The sequence below is a fragment of the Dromiciops gliroides genome, chromosome 3, assembly GCF_019393635.1.
Source record: "Dromiciops gliroides isolate mDroGli1 chromosome 3, mDroGli1.pri, whole genome shotgun sequence".
NCBI classification, from domain to species: domain Eukaryota; kingdom Metazoa; phylum Chordata; class Mammalia; order Microbiotheria; family Microbiotheriidae; genus Dromiciops; species Dromiciops gliroides.
The window spans coordinates 615,028,844-615,054,561 of record NC_057863.1 but is presented as its reverse complement, the minus strand read 5'-3'; the positions used below and the strand labels follow the sequence as shown (position 1 = coordinate 615,054,561).

General features: G+C 42.0%; 1 protein-coding gene across 2 annotated transcripts in view; it reads right to left on the bottom strand.

Annotated features, from left to right (window-relative positions):
* UBR4 (ubiquitin protein ligase E3 component n-recognin 4) overlaps positions 1–23,445 on the bottom strand; it is a 145,444-nt gene extending 121,999 nt beyond the window's left edge. For both annotated transcript variants that reach the window (XM_043995493.1, XM_043995494.1), the window contains exons 1-15: positions 23,264–23,445; positions 15,045–15,142; positions 13,984–14,087; positions 13,631–13,760; positions 13,228–13,367; positions 12,767–12,869; positions 12,467–12,608; positions 12,202–12,326; positions 9,876–10,000; positions 9,292–9,351; positions 9,007–9,197; positions 1,632–1,731; positions 1,375–1,512; positions 546–663; positions 122–184 (exon numbers count right to left, since the gene is read on the bottom strand). In XM_043995493.1, the coding sequence (XP_043851428.1) occupies positions 122–184; positions 546–663; positions 1,375–1,512; positions 1,632–1,731; positions 9,007–9,197; positions 9,292–9,351; positions 9,876–10,000; positions 12,202–12,326; positions 12,467–12,608; positions 12,767–12,869; positions 13,228–13,367; positions 13,631–13,760; positions 13,984–14,087; positions 15,045–15,142; positions 23,264–23,304 (1,678 nt within the window). In that variant the 5' untranslated portion in view covers positions 23,305–23,445. The remainder of the gene's footprint in view (positions 1–121; positions 185–545; positions 664–1,374; positions 1,513–1,631; positions 1,732–9,006; positions 9,198–9,291; positions 9,352–9,875; positions 10,001–12,201; positions 12,327–12,466; positions 12,609–12,766; positions 12,870–13,227; positions 13,368–13,630; positions 13,761–13,983; positions 14,088–15,044; positions 15,143–23,263) is intronic.
* Between the last annotated feature and the right edge of the window lie 2,273 nt (positions 23,446–25,718).

Here is a 25,718-nt window from a genome sequence, read left to right as displayed (position 1 = left end):
AATTAGAACCCTCTCTGTACTGGGAATAGTACCCGGCACACCTGAGAAGTTATCATAAAGAAGAAGAATCCAATAGACCTCTTCCTCACCTCCCTCCAGACTCAGGAAGAGTTTTACTCACTATGAGAGAGAGACTCCAGCTTGGGCCTCTGCGAGGTAGGTTCTGCCACTCTGGTAACCCTGGCTAGAAAAGCCAAACCAGGGAGTATACACACTGCCTTTGGGCTCTTTAAAGAAGCCTGAGATTAGAGGTCGTGACATGGGTCAGCATAAAGAAATGGGGGGAAATGGCACTTCATTTTTAGTTCTGAGGCAGACAGAGAGGAATGAATTCACCCTAGGTTTGGCTGAAAGTGGCTCTAATCGTTCATTCTTCAAATTCCTCTTCAACTTAAAGGTTCTGTTGGGGGAATACATCTATATATCTATGCTGGATAGGAGAGAACAAAATGACACAAATAGGAAACAAATGGAACCTGCTGGGGAAAGTCTTATTGGAGTCAGCTCCTCTTCTCTGTAAGAGACAGGAAGGCTAGGGCCTCTACCTTGGCTACTGTCCTCCTCTGTGCTGCTAAAATCATCCTCATAGTATGTGTTGGAGTCAGTAGAGGCACTGGCGTCACTGCTCATCGAACCCTTCCTCTGACGCTGCAAGACACATGCCTAGAGGAACAGAAAGGAAAATGAGGCCACAGGAGACTAGGATCCCTGCTTCCCATGCCAGTCTCTCTGAAAGACTTGCTAGTTTCCCTTTTAATCCTCTTGTATGTTACTTGCAAAGGCTTACATTAAATTCTCCTCACAACCATCTTAAAGGGAGAGACATCACTTGTGTCTATGGAAGGATTCCCAACCCACGTTGCAGCAAACAAGCTAAGAGAAGGTCTTTGCAGTGGGTGATCCCTACACGGTCTGCTCAATATACAACCATTCTCACAGTTTAGTAACCATGGATACCGTGAAGGGACGTTTATCGGTGGTGGATAAAAATGGATTTTGACAATCTAAACCTACTAGGTTCTGTTTGCTCACCAGAAAAGCCCTATGTCTTGCTTAAGAGTCACTATATTTGGGGGGCAGCTAGGTGGCACAGTGGATAATGCACTGGCCCTGGACTCAGGAGGACCTGAGTTCAAATTCGACCTCAGACTCTTGACACTTACTAGCTGTGTGATCCTGGGCAAGTCACGTAACCTTCACTGCCCCACTTAAAAAAAAAAAAGAGTCACTATATTTGATAAGTCTCCTTACTTATCACAAGTTATCATCTTGGTCAAAAGCAGCTTTGAAAACCAAAGAGCCACTAAAGTTAAAAAAATTTAAATACACTTTCAGAAAGTCCCCAATAAGAATCTATGAGGATTGCTTGGCCACCTTTCTGTATGAGGTAGAGAGCAAGGTCAGCAGCAGATTTGTGAGTGGGACAGAGTCAATCAGTCGCTGAATTCTCTGTATTGACGTACTCTGGGCCATGATGCTCAGGGTTGCAGGGGGACCATCTGCCTCCCAACCCTAGAGGTGGCAATATCAAATGAGAATTAGCAAGATGGATCAACGCAAGAAATTATACACATAAAAAAAGTATTCCTGGTCAATCATTAGCCTTTCCCTCAGATCCACCACCTCCTCACCTTATAGAGAGCCTCTACTTGAAGGTCTTGAAAAAGAGATGTTAACAATTTGATCGAATGATTGGCCAGCACTACAGAGAGGACCCCAAATCCTTGATGCCTGTGGAGGTGGAAAAAACCCATTGTAAGATATTAAGAATGAATAACAGGGGGCAGGTGGGTGGCACAGTAGATAGAGCACCAGCCCTGGAGTCAGGAGTACCTGAGTTCAAATCCGACCTCAGACACTTAACACTTACTAGCTGTGTGACCCTGGGCAAGTCACTTAACCCCAATTGCCTCACTTTAAAAAAAAAAAAGAATGAATAACAGGGGGCAGCTAGGTGGAGCAGTGGATAGAGCACCAGCCCTGGAGTCAGGAGTACCTGAGTTCAAATCCGGCCTCAGACATTTGACACTTACTAGCTGTGTGACCCTGGGCAAGTCACTTAAACCCAATTGCTTCACAAAAAAAAAAAAAAAAAAAAAGAATGAATAACAGTTAACAGCCACCAGAAAAAGGAAATTTCTCCAAGATCTAAAACTTTCACTTCTTAAATACTTCGATGCTTTTAAGCCAGCAAGAAGAATTACTGAGTAGCAAAATTATAACATTTTGGAATCAGAGCATTTCAGAGATGATACCTTCTGACATCTGGTGTAACATATTAAGCTGAATACTATTATACTTACTAATCAATATATAGTATCTATATAATGGTTGATAGTGAAGAAATATATATACCTACTATGCGAAAGGCACCATGCTAAACACTGGGCATACAAAAACAAGAGCTCACAGTCTAATGGGGGAGATAACACGCAAACAATTACGTAGAAATGAGCTACATACAAGATGAATTTAAAATAATCAACAGGCACTGGAATGAAGGGGGATCAGGAAAGGCTTCTTATAGAAGGAGGGATTTTAAATAAGACTTGAGGGAAACCAGGGTAGCCAGGAGATGGAAAGGAGATTCCAGGCATGGGGGACAACAAATGAAAATGAACAGAATAAGGAGATGGAATATCTTGTGGGAAGAACTGCAAGGAGGAAACTGTCACTGGATCAGGGTAGGCATAGGAGAAGAGGAGGGAATAAAGAGGAAGATAACAAGAACGGTTATCAAATGTCGGAGGACTTTATTACTGATCCTAGAGGTTAATGAGATGTTGAACATAAATGTTAGACACAATTAAAACCTATTTAGAGATTCATTTAATATTGGAAGAAATAAGGATAAAACTTTACCAAAAAATCATTCAAGTCTACCTAGCAGGAAAAAAATTTAATTTAGATCCATATATCACATCATATAGTATAATAAATTTCTACTGGATCAAGGATATAGATCTTTTTCAAAATCATAAGAAAATTTGGAAGAAACCAAAATTAAATATTTATCTTAACTATGGAAAAGAAATATTTACCTATCAAACAAATGGGAGAAATTATTAGAGAGGACTCAATTATTTTAGGTGTTTAAAATTACATAAGCAAAAAAAAAAAAGTAACCAAAATAAAAAAGTAACAAATTGGTGGGAAAAAGTTTTAACATCACAGAATCTATAAGGAATTGGTACAAATTTTTAAGAGTAATAATGCTCAATCTTAAATGGTCATAGGATATAAACAGTTGATAAGACACTGAAGCTATGAATGACCGCTTGAAAAATATTCACATAATTTTTTTAAAAAAGGAAAAGGGGGGCAGCTAGGTGGCCCAGTGGATAAAGCACCAGCCCTGGATTCAGGAGGACCTAAGTTCAAATCCGACCTCAGACACTTGACACTTACTAGCTGTGTGACCCTAGGCAAGTCTCTTAACCCTCATTGCCCCGCCAAAAAAAAGAAAAGAAGAGAAAAGAAAAAAAAAAGAAAAGAAAAGAAAAGAAAAGAAAAGAAAAGAAAAGAAAAGAAAAGAAAAGAAAAGAAAAGAAAAGAAAAGAAGAAAAGGAAAAACAGGAAAAGGATTCATGTACAAAAATATTTACAGCAACTCTTCTTGGGGAGTCAAAGAATTGGAAAGTGAGGGGATGCCCATCAATTGTGGAATCACTGAACAAATTGTGGCATATGAAGGACACGGATGCTATATTGTGCTACAAGAAATGATGAAAGGAATGGTTTCAGAGAAACCTGGGAAAACTTGGATGTCCTGATGCAGAGTGAAGTAAATGGAAACAAGAAAACAATATAAACAGTAACAGCAATATTGTAAAGATAATCATCTTTGAAAGACTTTGTAACTCTGATCAACATAGTGACCAACCATAATTCAAAAGGACTCATGAAGAAACATGTTATCAAGCTCCAGAGAACTGATGGACTGAAAGTACAGACTGAAGCATATTTTATTTTCTTCCACTTTTTTGGACATGACTAATGTAGGAATTTGTTTTGTAAGACTAAAAATGTTTGTAATGAGTTTTGTTTTTCTTGCCTTCTCAATGGGTGGAGGAAAGAGAGAAGACATGGAGAAAATTTGACACTGAAGATAAAATAAAACAGAATTTTAAAAGTTCATAAATACAGAAATACAACTGACAGTAACTTTAAGGTACCACTCTGCAACTATAAAACTGGCAAAAGCAATTAAGGCAACAATATTCAATGTTTACGAAACTGTAAACTGGAGGAGAATCTGGTAACACAAGTGAAAGCAAAATAAAGATATGATTTGACCCAGGAATACAACTCCACTCCCCAGGACTCGTCTGTTAAGTTAAAAAGGGGAAAAAAAATCTGTAAACAACATTTATGATAATGAAAAACTAGAAACAATTTTTATATGCCTAAAGGTTGGAAGATAGCTGAGCAAACTGTGAAATAGCAAATTAATAGTATGTTATTACAGATAATGACTGGCAGGAGGAGGGAAGTGTTAATATGCCATTAAAAATATCATATATTAGGAATATAAGAAAATGAACAACACAAAAAAAGTAGAAAAAGAACATACTTTTACAACTACATAAAAAACTAATCCTTAAACACACATGGAAAAAAGAGATCAGAAAAAATATAGTAATAAGTTACTGCTAGTGATTTGTTGAAGTATATTCTTCTTCAAATATAAATAGTTACAAGAACCATTGTCAGGGCAGCTAGGTGGTGCAGTGGATAAAGCACTGGCCCTGGATTCAGGAGGACCTGAGTTCAAATGCAGACTCAGACACTTAACACTTAGTAGCTGTGTGACCCAGGGCAAGTCACTTAACTCCAATTGCCTCACCAAAAAAACCCCAAACAAACAAACAAAAACCATTGTCTACAGACATATGATAAAAAAAAAAGCAAGGTAAAAACAGCTTTTCTAAAGAATAAATATGGGGGCAAACACATGCCCTGGATTCAGAAGGACCTGAGTTCAAAGCTGGCCTCAAACACTTGACACATAATAGCTGTGTGACCCTGAGCAAGTCACTTAACCTTCACTGCCCTGCCCTCCCAAAAAAAAATTAAAAAAAAAAAAAAAGAATAAATACAGAGCAGCTAGATGGCGCAGTGGATAGAGCACCAGCCCTGGATTCAGAAGTACCTGAGTTCAAATCCAGCTTCAGACACTTAACACTTACTAGCTGTGTGACCCTGGGCAAGTCACTTAACCCCAACTGTCCCACCAAAAAAAAAAAAAAAAAAAAAGAATAAATACAAAGTATAACTACCTGAAAAAATGCTTAAAATCACTAATAATCAGAGAAACAAAAATTAAAATCCTGAAGTCATCTTATACCCATCAAGACAAAAAAAATTAAAAAGCTGGGAAAATCGGGGCAGCTAGATGGCGCAGCGGATAGAGCGCTGGCCCTGGATTCAGGAGTACCTGAGTTCCAATGCAGTCTCAGACACTTAACACTTACTAGCTGTGTGACCCTGGGCAAGTCACTTAACCCCAATTGTCCCACAAAAAAAAAAAAAAAGCTGGGAAAATTGACTTTTGCCTAGACTAGGAAAAGATGGGGACAATTAATTCATTACTGGTGAAACTGAAAATGGGTTCCACTGTTCTAGAAAACAATTTGGAATTTCTTCCTACCCTTTGATCCAAAGATCCCCTCTACTGGGACCAATGAATTACCACCTCTATGAAGATGATGAGATATATATCTAGGCTACAGATCTCTCCTATTGGACATCGCAAACTTTTTATTTCTCTGTATCCCCAACACTTCACACAGTGCCGAGCACATGACGAGTAATAAATGCTTGTTGACCAACTGGCTGAGGATTTGTTTTATGCATGAGTTGGACAACACAGTCCCTGAGGTCTGTTCGAACTCTCAAATTTTGTAATTCTGTAACCCTAAAGAGGTTACTGTGTCTACAAGAAAGAACCCATGTGTATAAAGCATTTACTGGGGCAGCTAGGTGGCGCAGTGGATAAAGCACCGGCCCTGGATTCAGGAGTACCTGAGTTCAAATCCGGCCTCAGACACTTAACACTTACTAAGCTGTGTGACCCTGTGCAAGTCACTTAACCCCCATTGCCCCACAAAAAAATAGATAGATAGATAGATAATAAATATAAAAGCATTTACCAAAGTACGATCTATAACAAAAAGCTCAAAACACAATAGGAACCCAACAAATGGAAAGCAGTTGGAAAAATTCTGGTTTCTTAATAAAGTATTGCTGCACTGTGAGCAATGAAAAATATGAGCAATTGGAGGAAATATCGAAGAGTCCTATGAAATTATGTGAAGAAAGAAGTGTCAAAACACAACATACATAATGTCTAGAGCAACGTAAACAGAGTCACTATGAAGAGAAGACAATTCTAATTATACACAAGAGTTAATTTTAATGTCAAACTACCAAAGCTAAGTACACAATCCTTTCTATTAATAATTGATAATCAAGCTGTTTTGTTGGGGAATGCACTTGGTGAGGATGTTTGTTTTGGTGTTGGTTGGAAAGTATCCAGTGTTGAAACTGGATGGTATCAGTGAGTTTATTTTTTAAATGTAGCATATATAAACTTTATTTATTTATTTAAATATTATTAAATATTAACTAGTTTTACACATATCAAATGAATGTAAAAGTGCTTAAATTGATTTATTATTTAACAAACTAAAAATTATTTTTAAATACTTGGGAGCATTTCTTTTTTGTATTTTTATTGAGATTAAATTCAAAATAAATCTTTTTTTTAAAACACATATGTCACTTCTGTAAAATTAATAATCTCAAAATGAGATAAAACTTGTAAATTCTGCTGTTTAAATGAGAAACTAGCCACTTTGTCCTGAAACTGTTCCTTCCCTTTAAGACAAATACCTAATCACTCTTACCTTACTCTTCTCAATACCTAGAAATAAGATCACAATCAGCCCTTGAATTCAGTATTCTACTTCATTATGGAAAGGTGTAGGCAAGGATAAAAGGCCTAGGATATACTTCAAGAAGTCAAAGACAGAAAGTTCTCATACTCACTAAAACACATACTAGTATTTTATGTGGTAGCAAAGAATTTGAAATAAAGCAGGTATCCAATGATTAAAGAAAGCCTAAACAAATTATGGTACATGAATAATTCAATATTATTATACCATCTGACAAATATGAAGAATTTAGAAAAGCACAGGAAGATTTCTATTAAGTTATATAGAACAAAGTGAGCAGGACCAGAAAAACAACACTAACAATAATGTAAGTGCAAAGAACAAAAAACAAAACTGAATGTTACATAATTATCATGGCCAAGTTTGGTTTGGGAAAAGGGATGCGAAATCTACATAGCTTCCCTTTTATGCAGAGGTGGAGGACTAGGGTTATAAAAAATACTGAATATGGCTGGTATGTTGGTCAGTTCTGCAAAACTATTTAATTTTTTAAAAACTTCTCTACAAGTAGATTGTTGGACACAGATTCATTCAGAAAAATAATGTAAAAATAAATGCTACTGGGGGCAGCTAGGTGGCACAGTGGATAGAACACTGGCCCTGGAGTCAGGAGGACCTGAGTTCAAATGTGGCCTCAGACACACTTAACTAGCTGTGTGACCCTGGGCAAATCACTTAACCCCAACTGCCTCACAAACAAACAAAACAAAAACAAAACAAAAAAAAAATGCAATTAATACAATTTTTGAAAGAAAAAAAGAGTGGAGGAAGAAGAGGGAGAAAGAGAAAATGGGGGGAAAAAAGAAAAGAAAATGGGGAAAAGAGGAGCAGGCCTTTAACAACATGGAAGCTGAATCTCAAAAATTTAACTTCTTCCCTTGCCATCAGTAGTGTTTTCTGTCCAGAGTTCACTAAAATGTTTAAATATGTCACTGTAATTGATTTTATTGTAGGACCCGGTGTGATTTTATTGGATTAGGCTTATAAAAAAGAAAAATTTCATTCTATGCAAAGAAGGAGGGAAAAAATGAAAAAGAAATAAGAACCATTGTCTACAGACATATGATAAAAAAGCAAGGTAAAAACAGCTTTTTTTTTTTTTTTGCAGGGCAATGAGGGTTAAGTGACTTGCCCAGAGTCACACAGCTAGTTAAGTATCAAGTGTCTGAGGCTGGATTTGAACTCAGGTCCTCCTGAATCCAAGGCCAGTGCTTTATCCACTGCACCACCTAGCTGCCCCCTAAAAACAACTTTCTAAAGAATAAATACGGGGGCAAACACGCACCCTGGATTCAGGAGGACCTGAGTTCAAATCTGGCCTCAAACACTTGACACATAATAGCTGTGTGACCCTGGGCAAGTCACTCAACCCTCATTGCCCTGCCCCCCAAAAATAAATTTAAAAAAAAAAAGAATAAATACAGAGCAGCTAGATGGCGCAGTGGATAGAGCACTGGCCCTGGATTCAGAAGTACCTGAGTTCACATGGTTCAAACTCTTCTCTCTACAACATTGCTGAGAATTAACCCATAATTTGCTTAAAAGCTTCCAAGAATGAAGAAATTGTTAGTTCTCCCCAACAATATCGTATTTCACTTCTGGACAGATCTTGTTGTTAGGGAATCTTTCCTTACATTAAGCTAAAATTTCCCTCTTAGCAACCGTCCCCCTGCTCCTGATTCTCTCCCCTGGGACGAGGTCTCATCTCTCCTTTCATATGACAGCCCTTAAAACACTTGAAGAATAATGATCAGGGGGCAGCTAGGTGGCGCAGTGGATAAAGCACTGGCCCTGTGGAGTCAGGAGTACCTGAGTTCAAATCCGGCCTCAGACACTTAACACTTACTAGCTGTGTGACCCTGGGCAAGTCACTTAACCCTCATTGCCCTAAAAAGAAAAAAAAAAAATAATGATCAGCTCCTGCTCCCCCTTCCCAATGCTGCTCTTCTCTAGACAAAATTCTGCGAATGTACTGAGGTACTCAGTGATGTCGTTTATTGATTTAAAAGGAAATGAGAAAAACAACCAAAAGCCAGTAGTTACATACCCTTTCCCAGGTCCCAGTTTGGGAGAGCCCACACCCTCCTTTGCACGAGCAATGATGTCTCGCACTCTGAGAGCAGCCAGTGGATCCTTCTCTTTCCCCTTATCGGCTAAGGCAGTTGGGCTGAGATTCAAGATGAGGAAGAGACTGTTCAGCAAACACCACGCACCCAGTAGCTGAAAGTTCTGGTAGTGCTAGAGTGAAAGGCAAAGTACAAATGAGAATCTGAGGAAGTCCAAACCTGAAAAGGGATGCGGGATAAGCTCAGCTAAGAGATCTGCTTCCTACCTCACCGCCAGCTCGCCGGGAGCTGCTTATGGCCTGCCCAATCATCTCATAGATTTCAAGCTGTCAGAAAACATACATGAAACGTGAGTCAGCATAAACCATTCTGTAATAAAATGACTAATCCTGCCCACACCGCATCTAAGAAGACAACTGGTCTCTTCTAAGGTAATAGATATCCCAATGACAGAAGGACAAATTTCACCAGGGTCTACTGCCATAGCTAAGCTGTGTTTGTAACTGCATCATTAAAGAAAGAAAAGGAAGAGAAACAATCTAGCTACCTAAAGTCACTGTCCACTAAAGAGTTCTACTTTTGGGGCAGCTAGGTGGCGCAGTGGATAGAGCACCGGCCCTGGAGTCAGGAGGACCTGAGTTCAAATCCAGCTTCAGACACTTGACACTTACTAGCTGTGTGACCCTGGGCAAGTCACTTAACCCCCATTGCCCCGCAAAAAAAAAGAGTTCCACTTTTCTCAATCTACAACTCCTAAGCCCAACTTTCAAGGCAGACACACTTCACCAATCAAACCTCTGTCCCCCACCCCCACCCCCCATCCCCCAGGGTCTAAGCACCCTTGGCTTACACATTTCTGGACAATAGTAGCAGCATCATTTTCATAGTCTTCTTCTTTAGAGCTTGTGGAGCCTGTCCGCACCTGCTGGGTGCTACCCACATGAAGAATGGCCATACAGGTGGCCACACTCACACCTGCAACAAAAGAAGCAGACACTCCATGAATCCCTGCTAAGGGCCCTCAGGTATCTTACCTGTACTGTACCATTAGAGTTCAAGAAACACAACAGAAAACACGAGGCCAGACCTGACCCCAATAAGAAGTAACAACTACCAGCACCAATGCTCAAGGTTTAAAAAAGCTCTCAGGCTGTGAGCAGGACAATACTGAAACCCACCCACCAAAAACAAATCTGAATCAGAGACAATCCACAGCCTCAATTCTGGAACCTTTGAAATCCAACGTGGTAACCAGAAAAGTCAACTTGATATACCTCAAGAAAACTCAACAATAGTTAAAAATTCAAGCCTAGGGGCAGCTGGGTGGCGCAGTGGATGGAGCACTGGCCCTGGAGTCAGGAGTACCTGAGTTCGGATCCGGCCTCAGACACTTGACACTTACTAGCTGTGTGACCCTGGGCAAGTCACTTGACCCCAATTGCCTCACTTAAAAAAAACCAAAAAAACAAAAAATCAAGCCTAAGAAATAGATCACTTTGACTCCTTCCTTCTTGTCTATTCCATCCTTGCAATATTCAAGTTCAAGCTTATTATCTCTCATGTAGACTACTGCAATGGTCTCTCTACCTCCAACACATCCTAGACGTAACACTAATAGACTTCTAAGCCTAAAATATAATTCGGATCAAGTTCCTTCAGAACCAGCAATGGCTTCCCTAGAAGCCTTTAGATGCTGTAGAAGACTTTATTCTAGAAAATAAAGTTCAAGTCCCAAATCCTCAGTGATCTGGCCTCTGCTTACTCTAGGCTTATGTCCCACTGTTCTCACACACTGAAGCCAAATGGACATGTGGATGCCATAACACAACCAGGATTTTTCCACTGCTGTGACACTAAGTCAAGATCAAATGCTACCTTTTCCCTGAAGCCCTTTCCTTTGATTTCCCCCTCCCTGAATCCCCTTGGTCATTCTCTACTCCTCACTGTGAAATTCTCACCTTCTGCCTTCTTATTTGCACGTTTACCTAACATCCCCCTATTAAAGTATATGCTCCCTTGAGGGTAGGGAGAGTTACTGACTCATCTGTGTATTCCTCATAGCACCTAGCACTCAGCAAACAGGATCATGGTACCTGGCCCAATGGCTGAATGAATGGTATTGAGCCAATTTTAACAATTCCTAGGGACCCCAAAGCCAAGTTTCCAAGGATGCCTCTCCAATCAGCTACTTTCAGAACCTAATTCTCAAAATATACCAAACATACTTTAATGACCTTAAAACCAAGAACTGAATGATTCTATTAAACAAATATACATATAAAATGCCTACTGTGTGTCACAGGCAGTGAGATTATGAAGATGAGATAAGCTTATAATCTAACAGGGGAAACAAGGAGGAGACAAAATATACAGCCAAACGTAACAAACTTAAGAGAACAGATCAAAGTGTGAGGAAACATCTCAAGGCAAGATTGCTTTGGGAATATAGATTCAGGGAAGGAATGTGAAAAGATTTCATGGAGGGGGCAGAACCCAAGTTGTTAGTTGGAGAGGAAAATACTTCAACAGGTGGAATTTTATTCTGTGTTTGTTTTTTGCACATTTGTATGTTTCTTTGGGTTTGGGGAAGAGAAGCCACACACAGCTATGGGAAAAAGTCAGGAAGAGACGAGGACGGGGAGCAGTTCCATTTTCCCAATATGTAAAGTATATGATGGAATTTAATGAAATAAGGTTAGAAAGACTAGAAAGCATTTTTCCTAATTAAAAGGTAACCGGGGCAGCTAGGTGGCTCAGTGGATAAAGCACCAGCCTTGGATTCAGGAGCACCTGAGTTCAAATCCAGCCTCAAACACTTGACACTAGCTGTGTGACCTTGGGCAAGTCACTTAACCCTCATTGCCCCCCCCCCCCACACACACACACAAAAAAAGGTAACCATAACACCTCTTAAAAAAAATAAGCTCACTCTCAGGCCCCATATACTTTAAGGCATGAGGATGAGGGATGGGGGAACAAGAATGTCATGGACATAACAGAACATTTACAATAATAAGTACCCTTTATCCATAGGGCATTTTGTCAAGCACCATCAGTGTCCCTGGGCAGAAGATATCTGATATTCTTTGTGGGGAAGGAAATCAGACAACAACCAAAAATCAAGAAGATTCTCAGGGCTAAAAAGAATCTCTGAGCCAAGCCCAACAACTACTTACCTGCATATAGACAGCTGAGGCTGAGCACTGTCACATCTTGTAATCGAGCAGGATTAAGGGGTTCCAAAACAGGGAGAGAAAGGGTATCCAATGCCATGGTTACATCAATGACTAACGAATGAAAACTATGAGATGTGAGAGAAGACAGGGTGAGTCTAGCTAGCCCTTGCAATATCCTCCCTTCTCCAACCCTCAGGTCACAGTAACTAGCAATAAAGGGTTAATGATAGCTCTCTTCTTGGACATAACCTTTGCAAGCTCTTACCCATTACGAACAGCAGTGGCATCTGCCACTGTTGCGGGCATGATGAAGAAGGAATTAGCCAACACGGCATCTTGGAATCGATTGATGTAGCGTAGGAAATACGGCAGGTTCAGACACACACGGAGCAGCTTCTCTGAACCACCTGCACCAATGATAAGGCAGAGCTACAAACTAGACTGTGATTTTACCCCTTTTTATGTAGAGACACAGAGATGTCGTCTGGCTTCTAGACAACTGGTAGACCACAGCCTGCAGTGGCCCTATGTGCTATAAGATATGAAACTCATTGTTTGATCTTACCAAGCTCCTGTAGACTAGACACATTCTGAGCTATGAACACATTCTTGGTCTTGATGGCAGAGGCTTGATCTGTTGAGGACTGGTCATCATTTTCTCCTTCCACCTAAAAGAAAATGCAAAGTGACTGAGACCTCTTATAGCAGCTAGCTGCCACAACTGCATCGTTTACTGTACCAGAAGGTAGGAACCAAACCACAACCCAAAAGCCAGGAAAAAATAACAGGACAATAGATTAAAGATGAAAGAGACCTTAGGAATCATCTAGTCCAGAAGTTTTCCCACTTCTAATACTTCACTACTCCTAGGCTAACACCAGAAATGCTATCTCCAACTCTGTGGGAATATAGAAGTTATTTATCCAGTGCAGATAGCAATAAACATAAAATGTACTGAAATGTGTTGTCTATTGCCTTTTACTCACTAGATTAACATGGGATAGGGACGAGGCTAAAGAATCTCACCTGAATCACGGGTGTGAGGGACGGCGTTGCTACCGCTCTAGGATTGAAGACTGAGGTCAACTGGTTCAGAAAGTTCATCTGTACCTCCTTTTGCCTCAGCTCTGGGCTGACTGGTGAAGCCAGCTCCTTCTGATCTTCCACTGCATTAGTTCAAAGGGAGGAAATGGGACAAAAATGATAGAGGCAGGGGCAGCTAGGTGGCGCAGTGGATAAAGCACTGGCCTTGGATTCAGGAGGACCTGAGTTCAAATCCAGCCTTAGACACTTGACACTAGCTGTGTGACCCTGGGCAAGTCACTTAACCCTCATTGCCCCACCCCCCAAAAAATGATAGAGACAAAGCAGCAAAAAATCTGGAAATGCCAGGGACCAAATGGGTAAATCCAATAGGGCAAATACTTACCATCTGAGAGAGTCTTCACTGTCTGTGGGAGCTTGGCAGATTTCATCATTGCAGTGAAAGTAATGATTTCAGTTCGGTCCAGCCGGCTACAGCCAGTGCACAGGCCTTTGATAAGGAGAATCAAGTGTTTCTGGAGAGAAAGCAAAGTACAAATTTAACTTTAGGTAGGTATAGCCCAAAGCATTTTCATTGGCAAAGGCTTACAGGACCAAAATTGGGCTCGTATTAATTCGTGCAGACTGGACAATAATGCACCAGCCTTTCCTTTTCCCCACTTCTTGGACTCTCCTCAGCAACCTGATTTCAAAGAAGAAGAAAACTTTCAGCCCTGCACACCATCCCACACCTCTCACCTGAGACACAGCACAGGCCTCATCTGGATTCTCTAGGCGCAGGAGAGAGAACTCAATCAGGACTTTGCAGGCAGCTGCCACTGACTGGAGCTGATTTCGGGGAACTGAAAAAACAACCAACTATTTACGTACAGGCAATCACAGCCCTCCTTTACCAACAAATTAAGCAACTGAGAAGTTTTTGTTGAACCTCTATTTTGTGCCTAACTCACACCAACCAACCAAACCTATAGCCAAAGTGGACTTTGACCCACCATCGTTTCTTTAGCACCAATAACTACACTGGTTGGTGCAGAGGTTCTCTTTTATTTGCTCAGCATGAAGAATAGTACTCCTTTGCCTCCATATCGATTTTGCTCAGGGGCTCTTGCTTTTTTCAAAGTTTTATCCATAAAGACAAAGGACATGATGTCTGCTATCAACAATTCCAGCCTCTTACATGAAAAGAGGCTAGGGGTTTATGAAGTTATTCACTGTATAGCTAAATAACTTGCTAACTAAACAAGTCAATAAAGAATTCAGGTACTCTGGTGCTTTTTAAGGGAGCTACATTAGAATTATGAGACTGGAGTGATAAATTCTTGAAATACAGCAAACATAAATACAAATTTAATAATCAATTGGGTAAAAAGGTAAGAAACTGGAGGCTGGAAGTCATTTCCTGTTTCAGAGCACATCAAGAAGTCAAATTCACTGTCAAACCACAGTCCCAGGATGGGCTACTGCTCTGGTGTACTGGCTGTTAGCCCCAAAGCCACGGGCTACTGAGACACACACTCCCGTCATAAACAGTGTGTGAAACCTAATAGAAAGGGCTTTGAATGAACTGAGGACCTGGCGCTCATTTTCTCCTTCTGCTTGGACAGCCCAGGGTAAAGTGAACTTGTAGAAAGTGGTGCACATCATAGTTTGCTGCTGTCTCAAGTCCTGGGAAGATGGCTTGGGAGTGCCGGAGCACAGGCACTTCATTAACCAATTCATGAAGTGAAACCTAAAGGGAGCAACAACAATCCCTCCATTCACAGGCCAAGAACTGGGAGTGACAGCAGCTGGATACTTACTGAGGCTGCAGACCGTTGTGATATAGTGTGTGGAAAGTGCGACAAAGGAGGAGTAGAAGGGCTCATACTGCTTGTCGTGGTGCAGGATTTCTAATTCACTGCAAAGACAACATGGCTAGTTGGCAATCCAGACTCTTGACTACATTGATAGCACATGGTGAGCATTCATTTAATCAACAGTTTCAACTGAAATATCTACTGTGTGCCATGTCTTTCTCCACTATTCAAAGTAGAAAACCCTCATGGCAATCTGACCCACCCACCCCCTTAATCCCTTAGCTGGGGAATCTTTAAAGGAGCACTAGGCCCTTGGCTAAACTATGAGGACCAAACGAAAACAGACCAGAATCCAAGGAACTACAGAAGGCACTGAATAGTCAGTACCTCAATGGAGCTACTAAACTTTCCTGAGAGTTTTTCTTCTCTCAAGCCAGAAGCACCCCAGCCTCAAAAAGGTAAATAGAGAACCGGACCCTCACCACAGACAGTCAGCTCCATGTCTTAACATTGCACCTCAATGTAAAGGGTGACAAAAGTATCATGCCCAGAGTCCCAATTCAGGGGAGCCATCCCTTAAGAGGACATTTAGAGCTGTGTTATTTTGGAATACTAAAACAGAGACTAGGGGCAGCTAGGTGGCGCAGTGGATAAAGCACCGGCCCTGGAGTCAGGAGGACCTGAGTTCAAATCCGGCCTCAGACACTTAACACTTACTAGCTGTGTGACCCTGGGCAAGTCACTTAACCCCAATTGCCTCACTAAAAAAAACAAAAACAAAACAAAACAAAAAACCAGAGACTGGTCAAGGACTAGTTCCTTCTCTGACAGTCAAGCACCAATTATTGACTGAAGTGGCTACCATGTGTTAGCCTCTAGGCTACAAAATGTTAGAGTGTTTCCTCCCTTCTGGCTTCATTTCAAGCAGAGAAAGCAAACAAACAGAAACATCAAAAATCCTGAGCCAGGAGAAACTGGGAAGAGTATTCAAAGCTTCAAGGTATCATCAGTTGACCTCTCTTCATAATCCAAATACAGTAGAGCCAGAAAATTTGGATTTGAATCCTGGCTCAGACACCAACTTGGGTAAGTCACTTTACTAACCTCGGTTTCCTAATCTTTAAAATAAAAGGGTTAAATTAATTGATCTCTAAGGTAACTTTGAAGCTCTCATATTCTGTTTCAGATAACTACTAGCTCATAGGATTTTAGAGCTTGGAAAGTTTAGAGCTCTTCATCTCAAAGGGTTCTTAACCTGGGGTATGAAAACTTGAGTTGCTTTTCAAAAATATAGTTTCCTTTGTAATTCCAAGACTTTAAGTAACTAAAACTGATTCTGAGAAGGGGTCCATAGGTTTTACCAGACTGCCAAAAGGGTCCGCCAGACCAAAAAAACAAAACAAAACACCAACCTACTGTGCTCGTTCTCTTTGTTTTCTCCAAACTGAACACACAGCTGCTCTTTTTCTTCTCTTCTAATTTGGAGCTTTCTTATTCACCATTCTAAGGCCTTCACAGCCCAGAATAATATGACATTCTACTTCCAACTCTGTCCTTTACTAGTTACATTTCAATTATGAGACTAGTACCAACGCATTAAAGATAGGAAGGGAGGAGTGAGGAGAGGGGAGGTGAGAGAGAGAACAAGCACCTAAGATGCATTCTTCAATCTTTATGCATTTCTGAGCCTTTCATCATTAGATGGGAATAATTAATTCCTGCCCTGTCTACCTCAGTTAAGAAACCCAAATAAGATAGTATATATAAAAGCACTACAAACACATAAAGCATTATTATAACTTTTGAAAATTATTTCCATTTATCCTTTGTGATTTGAAGGATCAGAGTAGCAACACTAACAAAATAAACAGAAATTTTACAGAGCAAAGTGCTCACACTCAGAGGCAGATTCTGTTGCCTGTTCAAGTTTCCACACCTAATCTGAGGACAAGATTATTCCAAGAAGCTGAAGAAAGGTTTGGACTCATTTAGCCCTGATCAGTGTTGCTACATTGTTATTTAATGCTTATTTTATGTGAAGAATGTGTCAGGTGTGGACTAAGGCACAAATTCAGACACTGACCTAGCCCTACAGCTTAGTTAGCTGAAAGATGACAGCAGAAAACACAAGTACAGAGAAAAGATTAGAATGTACTTGGACCAAAGATGGGTATTGGCAGCAGCCTTGAGTCGCTCACCATCTTGAGAGGAATCTAAGGTCTATGAGAAATTAGTGTTTAAAAGGGTTCTATAGGAGGAAGTGTGTTAGGTAAGTGCACAGAAGGTCACTCCAAGGGCATGACAGGTATTTAACAGTGCAGAGAAACAGAGTGGGCGAACAGACCAAGTAACAACAAAAAAAGGAGGGAAGGGAAAGGCAGAAAACAGGACATGCAAAGTGGACAGAAGCAGATAAAGACTGGCTCCCAATGGTGTAAGAATGTCTTCCCTAATTTGCCAAGTAAACCCTGTGTTTGTTCAGTCCTGTGGAAAACCCATTTCTGCCAACCTGTCATGACAGCATCATCCAAGTTCAAAACTCAAACAAACCTACTAAACTGCAAGGCCAAGAACCATCTTCATGAAAAGACATGAAACCTTATAATTGAATAAGCTACACAGAGTGATGAGAACCAAATGATGGAATACAATCATAAAGATTAGGGACAGGCTTTCTCTTTTTGGCACAGAGATACAAGGTAGAGACGGAATCTAATCCAATTCTCATCTCTCAAGCCACTTAATGCCTTCTATTTCTGATCTCTGCCAATGCCAATATTCTCTTTCTACATGGTCTCTCTAAAATTTTTAAAGTGCAGCTATCCAACCTTCCTCCCATTAGCCAATAAATGCCAAAGGATGACAAAAATTCTTTCCCATCTCTTTCTTGGCTATCAAAGACATGGTATCTCATATTTTTCCATGCACAGAGTGGCATTTTAAAAAAATGTTAACTAAGGAAATTAAAGCCTTTTTCAGATATCTTGTTTACTTTGGAATGAAAGGGGAAAGTCAATACTCAGAGAAGCTATAAGGACTTACCTAAAGTCATAAAGACTGGAATAGGATTTAGGTCATTTATCTACACAATTAAATAATATCTCTCAGTGGGAGGGATCTGTTTCTATTTGTTAACCACCGTGTTATGACGCAAAGCAATTAACCTAATAGAATGGTAGCCTTCCTCCTTGCTTTTCTTTTTCCAGAGACAAAAGCTGAATGTATAGTAATAGCAGATATTTATATAAAGAGATTTAAGGTTTCCAAAGCACTCTACAGACATGATCCTATTTTAGCCTCACAAGAAATGTGGAAAAATTATAGGTATTATTATCTCCATTCTTCGAATAAAGAAAATGGTCACACAGCTAGTCAAGTGTCAATGGCAATTTCAAACCCAGGCCTGCCTCATTCCAAACTCAGCATTCTGTCCATGACTCTCTATAGCCTCTAATTTGTCTGTTTTTAAGAAATGGACGTCTAAGAACTCTCTGGCAGGGGGACAATCTGACAAGTATCTTTACATTACATAAAGGGGAAGTCTATAACCAAGAAGTTCAGTGACAACACAGGAAACACTGATTCAGGGAAAAGTTGGTAAATTCCATATGTGAAGATGAGAGTTCTTCTAAGAAAGACAACTATGCTTAAAGGGTGAGTTGCAGCAGACTAAAAAAATAATCCACTAAGTGATACTTTCTTTAAAAAGAAGACAGTCCTCATCAATTAAGGTAATTAATCCCACATAAATCGTCAGTGCTGAGTTGAAGCAATTCTGGCTACAATATATTTGTTCCTTGGCTTGGAAAGGTGATAGTATTTAAATGGCTTGCAGTCTTCAGGACATGCATTTCACATGCAAATTTCAAAAAGTTGGAAGGAATAAAGAGAACCAGATTTCTAATTATTTTTACATTCTAACACTTTTGAGCATGTAACACTAATATGTATATGCTAATTTATTCTTCCTTCATTTCAGCAAGTGTCTAATTACCAATTCTCAATGGATTCTCAATAAGCAGGGTCTGGACCTTGTAATTGTCCATCCACCTCTTCATCAGAATGAAAAGTAACTACCATCTAAAAGTGAACAAAGAGTGGATCACAATGCCTGGAAACCTCTTATTTCATATGTCATCACCCCTGAGAGTCATAAGGAACTGACTTAATAGGCGCTTCAGAATGCCAGAACAGTAGCTGAAAGCTGGTAGGATAGAGCCAGGACAGCCAAAAAAAAAAAAAAAAGTAGAAAGTACACAGCCACAGGAAAAGAGGACACTGAGGAAAGGGAAGAAAAGCATGGCCAGAGTAATAGTGGATCAGAGGTCAGAGACCCAGAGAAGGAGAGCATGGCAAAATAAAACTGGGAAAGCAAAAATAATCTGGACATAAATATAGGAAACAACAATCCACTCTTTGAGTAAAACATTCAGCCCATTTTACATACACCAATTAGAACAGGGGCCTGGGTTCAAATCCTGCTGTGACTATTAGACCATAGTGATCACAGATTTCTAAGTGGAACAGTCCTTAGGGACCATCCAGTCCAACAGCCTCATTTTTCAGATGAAGATACTGAGGTCTTGGGAAGAGACTTCCCCAAGGTCACGCTGTTAATACATGAAAGTTCCAGGATTAGAACCAACTCCTCTGACTCCAGAAACACTCCACTCTACTGCCACTTAGCAATTTATATAACCATAAAGCACTAGCTAAATGAGCTAAGAAGTCTAAGTACGATGTCCTAAGTATCTGTTCTTGGGGCACAACAGCATTAGAATGAAGAATTCAGGAAAAAGTGATCCTCTCACCAGAGGCTACCTGATATTCTGAGGTAGATACCCTAGTGCACACATATTCAAATCTCAGCTGCCTAGCTCTGCCCAACAATTCAATGGGAGTCAGCTTTTACAATAAGGGCCTGTGGGTAAATGCCTATCAGTTGAGAACCACTTTTCAAACAGTGAAGAGCTGTCTTACTGTTGTATGAGCATAGTCAAATCTCAATTACACGAGTGATCAGAGGATGAAGCAGGAAGAAACCATATCATTTTGCCTACTATCTGGTCTGCTATACTTGACTTCTGTTATAGTCTCCAGATTTGTTGCTGTTCAGTCGTTTCATCTGTGTCTGACTTCATGACCCTATTTAGGGCTTTCTTGGCCAAGATGCTGGAGTGGTTTGCCATTTCCTTTTTTCAGCTCATTTGACAGATGAGAAAACTGAGGCAAACAGGGTTAAGGGACTTGTCCAAGGTCACACAGCTAGTAAACATCTGAGGTCAGATTTGAAGTTATGAACATGAGTCTTCCTGACTCCAGGCCCAGTACTCTATCCACTGCACCACCTAGCTGCCCATATTCCCTGAATTAGGTTAGATCGTTTAATTTTTTTTATTTAACAGGTCTACTGCTGCAGGGTTTTGGCAGTGTGTAAACAAATAACTGTTATTCTGCTTTCACAGGATGATAGACTGTCTAATTAAGCTCATGTAGGGACCCTTGAGACATCTAGCCCAACTTCCTCATTTTACAGAAGAAACTGAGGCCCAGAAAAATGAACTGACTTGCATAAGTCAGTCAAAAACCTGAAAGCAAATTTGCAGAGGGGTAGGAAAGAGTCCTGGACTGGGACTGTGGAAGCTAGATTTCAAGTCCTGACTCTGATCCACAGCGTTGTGCCTTTGGGGAAATCATTGAAGCACTGTGAACCTCAGTTTTCTCACCAAATAAGGGGGTTGAATAGGATGAAGGCACTCTAAGGCCCCTTCTAGCTGTAAAATTCAATGATTCTAATGCCAAATGTTATTGACTGCAACTGCAATTCAAGCAACATACTGGAGTAAAACTCAAGGAAAATAATACTAATCTAAATGTTTCTTTGAATATTTAATTTGAGGATAAGATCTTTGATATTCTTCATCTTTAGAATATTTTTAGCTTGATAAAATAGGAAAAATTATCTGCAGGGTATAGTGTGAAGCAGGATTTAATTTATCACAAATGCCAATCAGGCATAAAAAACAATTTGCCGAAGTAACAACTACTTATTTCTGACTTTTTGTAAAACTTTCTGATTTTTTTTTACTTTGTTCTAGGATAAAATGACCCAGTTAGCAGCAAATGTAGAGAGTGGTATAAAGTTTTGGTTAGAGAAATGCAATTAAGGTCATCTCTTATTAAAGACCAACTCAAAGGATGATTTCTTTCATTATACTTATGAAAGTCTGGTCTGGTGGCAAGATGAGAAGCCAGAACTCTGGCATAGCATGCCTCTGTAAATGAACAGCTCCCACAACCTGATAGTGGTAGTATCTCCATAGGAAATACTCATGTTAAAACAAGATTTAAAGAAAGTCAAAGAGTTAGAAAAGAAACTTCAGAGGACAACTAGTCTAATATTCTGGTTTTCCTGATGACAGCAGTGTAATGAATACTGGGGTAGGCTTGGAGTTGGGAGGCCTGGCTTAAAATTTTGGCTTTGACACTATCACCCTATGGAAAGCAATCTATATGCCCCAGATTTTAAAATAAGGTACTCACAGAGTAGTTCTAAAACACAGTTTTCCTAAACTGCCTTACTGTTTGTAACTCCCTGTACCCTATTGCTACAGAGAAACTCACATGCCTGATATTCCTCCATCACCGGCCCTCCCCTCTCCAAGACCCTCTGGCACATGCTAACTAAACTGCTTGTAAAATGATTTGAAGACATTATGGTTTTTCACACACAAAAAACTCTTCACCATGGAAAACAAATGACAAACTTCTTGGTCAGAGTACAGGAGCTTTCTGATCCCTGGATTTGGATGACTTTAATCTAATACTGTGACAGGGATATGCAAAGTTTATGGAAGGAAAGAGAGAATAATGGGTGTTGTGCTGTGGCTTAGACCATGTAAAGGCACATGTCCCTGATTACATTTCCATTAAATTATTTGGTCAGGTCTTGATTTAAAGCCCAAGCTCCTCAGGCCCCAATTCTTGGGTGAGGGGAAGGGTTGTCCCAGGAATGCAAACTCATCATAAGAGCACAGGATTTAGAGCAGCAAGGCCCCGTTACAGATGAGGAAAACAAAGCCTGAAGGCAAAACAACTTGCCCAGTATCACAAAGGTCATAAAATAACAGACTTCAGTCCAGGGACTCCAAATTCAGTCTTCTTTGCACTAACTACCCATCCTACTCACAGCAGTCAAACTCAATGCTGTCATGCTGCTCCATCTTCCAAACCTTCAATCCCTCCTCCTTTTACAGAGGCAGCAATCAAGGTCCACAATGATGCAGTCACTTAATTCTGACTCCAATCCTTACTAGCTGGGGTGATCCTGAGCAAGTCACTGAAGCCCATGGGCATCTGCTTCCCTCATCTGTTAAATGAGGGTAGTAATGTCTGCTCTAATGATCTCAAAGGACATACAACCTTAAGGTAATGTACAAATGTGAGCTGTTATGACTGCCCAAGGTCACACAGCTAATAAGGCAAAGAGGAGGGAATTCTGACTTGCCTTCACACCAAGTCCTATGACCTCATCCCAAGGTGCAGCCTAAGATCTAAGGACCATAGATTTAAGAGTTGGAAGGGATCTTAGGGGCTGGCTAGTCCTACTCCTCATTTTAGGGATAAGGAGCTTAGGTCTAGAGAGGTCAAATGTCTGGTCCAAGGTCACACAAAGAGTTAAGTGACACAGATAGAATTTGAATCCAGATCCCCTGACTCCACAGCTGGTGTTCGGTCCCCGGTAGTCTCCTCCCTCCTCAAATTTCATTGCCACACCTTCAAGATACCATAAGTATAAGGTTGGGGGGGGGGGAGTGGAGGCATCTTTCACAGAATGTCAAAGCTAATAGGAACCTCAGTATCCTTTAACCCAACTCCCTCCTTTCGTGGAGGAGGAAACTCAGGCTCAGACACGGAAGTGACTTGACCAAGGTCACACAGTGAGTCAGTGGCAGAGGCTGGATTCAAACCCGGGCCTCCGGACCCCGGACCCAGCGCTGTTACCACTCCTCGAACTCCAAAACGTGACTCTGGAAAGGAAACTGAGGCACGAGCTCGGTGGTCAAGGTCCCCGGGCTGGGGAGGGCGGGTCCGGTCTGGGTGAAGGGAGGAGGGGAGAAGAAGGGGGAGGAGGGGGTCGGAGGGGCGGCGGCCAGAATGATGCAGCATAATCTCCCCCCTCCCCCCCGCCGGGCCGGCTCCCGGTCCCCGCCCGGTACTACCTCTCGATGACTGAGGCCACCAGCTGCGGCAGCTCCTTCATCTCGAAGGCGGAGTAGGAGGCGGATAGCAGCGGCCGGACTGCCACCTCCCAACCCGGAGCCGCGGCCGGGGCCGAGGACGGGACTGAAGCCGCGGCCGGAGCCGGAGCCGGGGCTGGGGCCGGCGGGGCTGGGGCCGGAGCAGGGGCAGGGGCAGGAGTCGGGGCCGGGGTCGGGGTCGGGGTCGGAGCCGGGGTCGGCGCCGGGGCCGGCGCCGGGGCAGCAGGAGCCGCCCCCGCCGCCGCCATGGCCGCCGTCCCCGCCGCCGCCACCACGGCCGCCGCCACCACAGCGTCTTCCCCGCCGCTCGTCGCCATCTTCCCTCTCACCACTGCGCCTCCTCCGGGGGCTTGCCACCGGCCCAGCGCCGCCTCCCGGGAGGGGGCGGAAGTGACGTGCGTCTTCGCGTCAGCCGGCGCGACGCGACCCGACGTGAGCAGTGAGCCGAAGACGCCCAAGGGACGAAAAGACAGGCCTCTTCCCGGACCTCAACGATTGGCGAACGGCTCGGGAGGAGGCTGAGCCTGCGCAGAACGCTCCGAACGGCGCCCTGGGGCGGAGGTTTTTTATTTGGGAAATCCGCTCTGCCTACCACGCCTGCGCCGCTCTCGGAGCCTCCGGCGACCCGTAGATACTAGGAGGTTGTTTGGTGTGAGTAACCCGGCCGTCTCGTCCTCCCCGTCGCTATGAGAAGTTTGTCCGGGCAAGGTGAGTATGGAACGGAGAAAACCCCGAGGCTGTCAGGCCCCCGGGGACGAGTTCCTTTTTTAACCAAGGAGATAACAGGCCCAGAAAGGGGAAGGGACTTGCCTGAGATCCCACAGCGATCATGCGGCAGAGCCGGGGCCAGGCCGCGACCTCCCTTCTTCCATTCCCGTCCTGGCCCCGCACCCGAGCCAAGGGACGAACTAGAGCCCTCGGCGGCAGAGGCAGGGCCTGACTAGGAGCCGTCCGCCCTAGTTCCCACCCAGGTTCCGTTTGTGGATCATTCGGTCAGTAAGCATTTGTTAAGCACCTACTAGGTATGCGCACACACACACATAAATACATTTTTATACTCTATGTATATCGGGCGAACTGTGGGTAATTAACAGAAGGAATGCACTAGCATTAGAGAAATCAGGAAGGGCTCTTAGCGAAAGCTTCCAATTAGTTTCATGTTTACATGCATTCCCCTGGACAGAATTGTGGGAAGCCAAGAGAGGTATGCATTCCCTCTCTCCTTTTCCTCTCTCCTTGAAATCTGCTTCTGCTGCCTGATAAACTTGGGAGCAAGATTTGCGTTGCCTTAAAGACACAAAGCTTAAGCTGCTGCCAAGTTTAGGGTAATAATTTATGATCCTGAACTGCCAAGTGTTGCAGACTGCTGTGGCCAATATGAAAGGCTTCCTGTGGAGAGGAAGACTAGGGGAAGAAGAGCCCGAAGGAAAAGTTGGACCAGTTCAGCTCAATTAAACAAACATTTATTAAATACTAAGTGCTGGGCTACAAAAGTTACAAAAAAGCAAAACCAGCCCCTGCCCCCAAGGGATTTATATTTTATTAGAGGAACCAACATGAACACAGATAAAACACATACAGAGTTTTCTTGAGAGCTGATGCTAGTAACCAACTAAGGTGATCAAGAAAAGCCTTGCATAAGGGGTAGTACTTGAGCTAACTTTTAGTCATTCTGCCAATAAACATTTATTCAAAGCCTGCTATGTGCCAGGCACTGTGCTAAGTAAGCTCTGGAGATACAAAAGGCAAGCAACAGGATGCTAGGGATTCTAAAAGATGTGTGGAAGGAGCTTGTCCAAAAATGCACTGGAATGGGGGGGGGGGATGTCACATAAGCCACTTTGGCTGGAAGGTAGAGTTTGAGCACATTAAGTATGGAGGCTAAATGATTTGGAGCTCAATTGTAAAGAGTTTTAAAGGCCAGGCAAGAATTTTCTTTCTTTTTTTTTTTTAAGTGAGGCAATTGGGGTTAAGTGACTTGCCCAGGGTCACACAGCTAGTAAGTGTCAAGTGTCTGAGGCCACATTTGAACTCAGGTCCTCCTGACTCCAGGGCCGGTGCTCTATCCACTGCACCAACTAGCTGCCCCAAGAATTTTCTTTAATCCTTGGTTCAGCAGGGTACCACTGGAGCTTTTACATCGAGAAGATGACATAGACCTGTGTTTTAGTAAAATCCATTTGACCATTATATAATGAGTGATTTAGAAGGGAGAGAAGCTGGAGGCAGGAAGACCATTCCAGAAGCTGTTGCAGTAGTCCAAGCCAGAAATAATGAAAACCTGAATTACGGTGATTGATGTCTGTATGGGAGGAGAGGAGAGGAGGGGACAGATTCACAATATATTTTGAAGGCAGAATTGGCAATATGAAGGAAAATGGAGAGTTGCAGATAACTTTAAGGTTGTATACCTGAG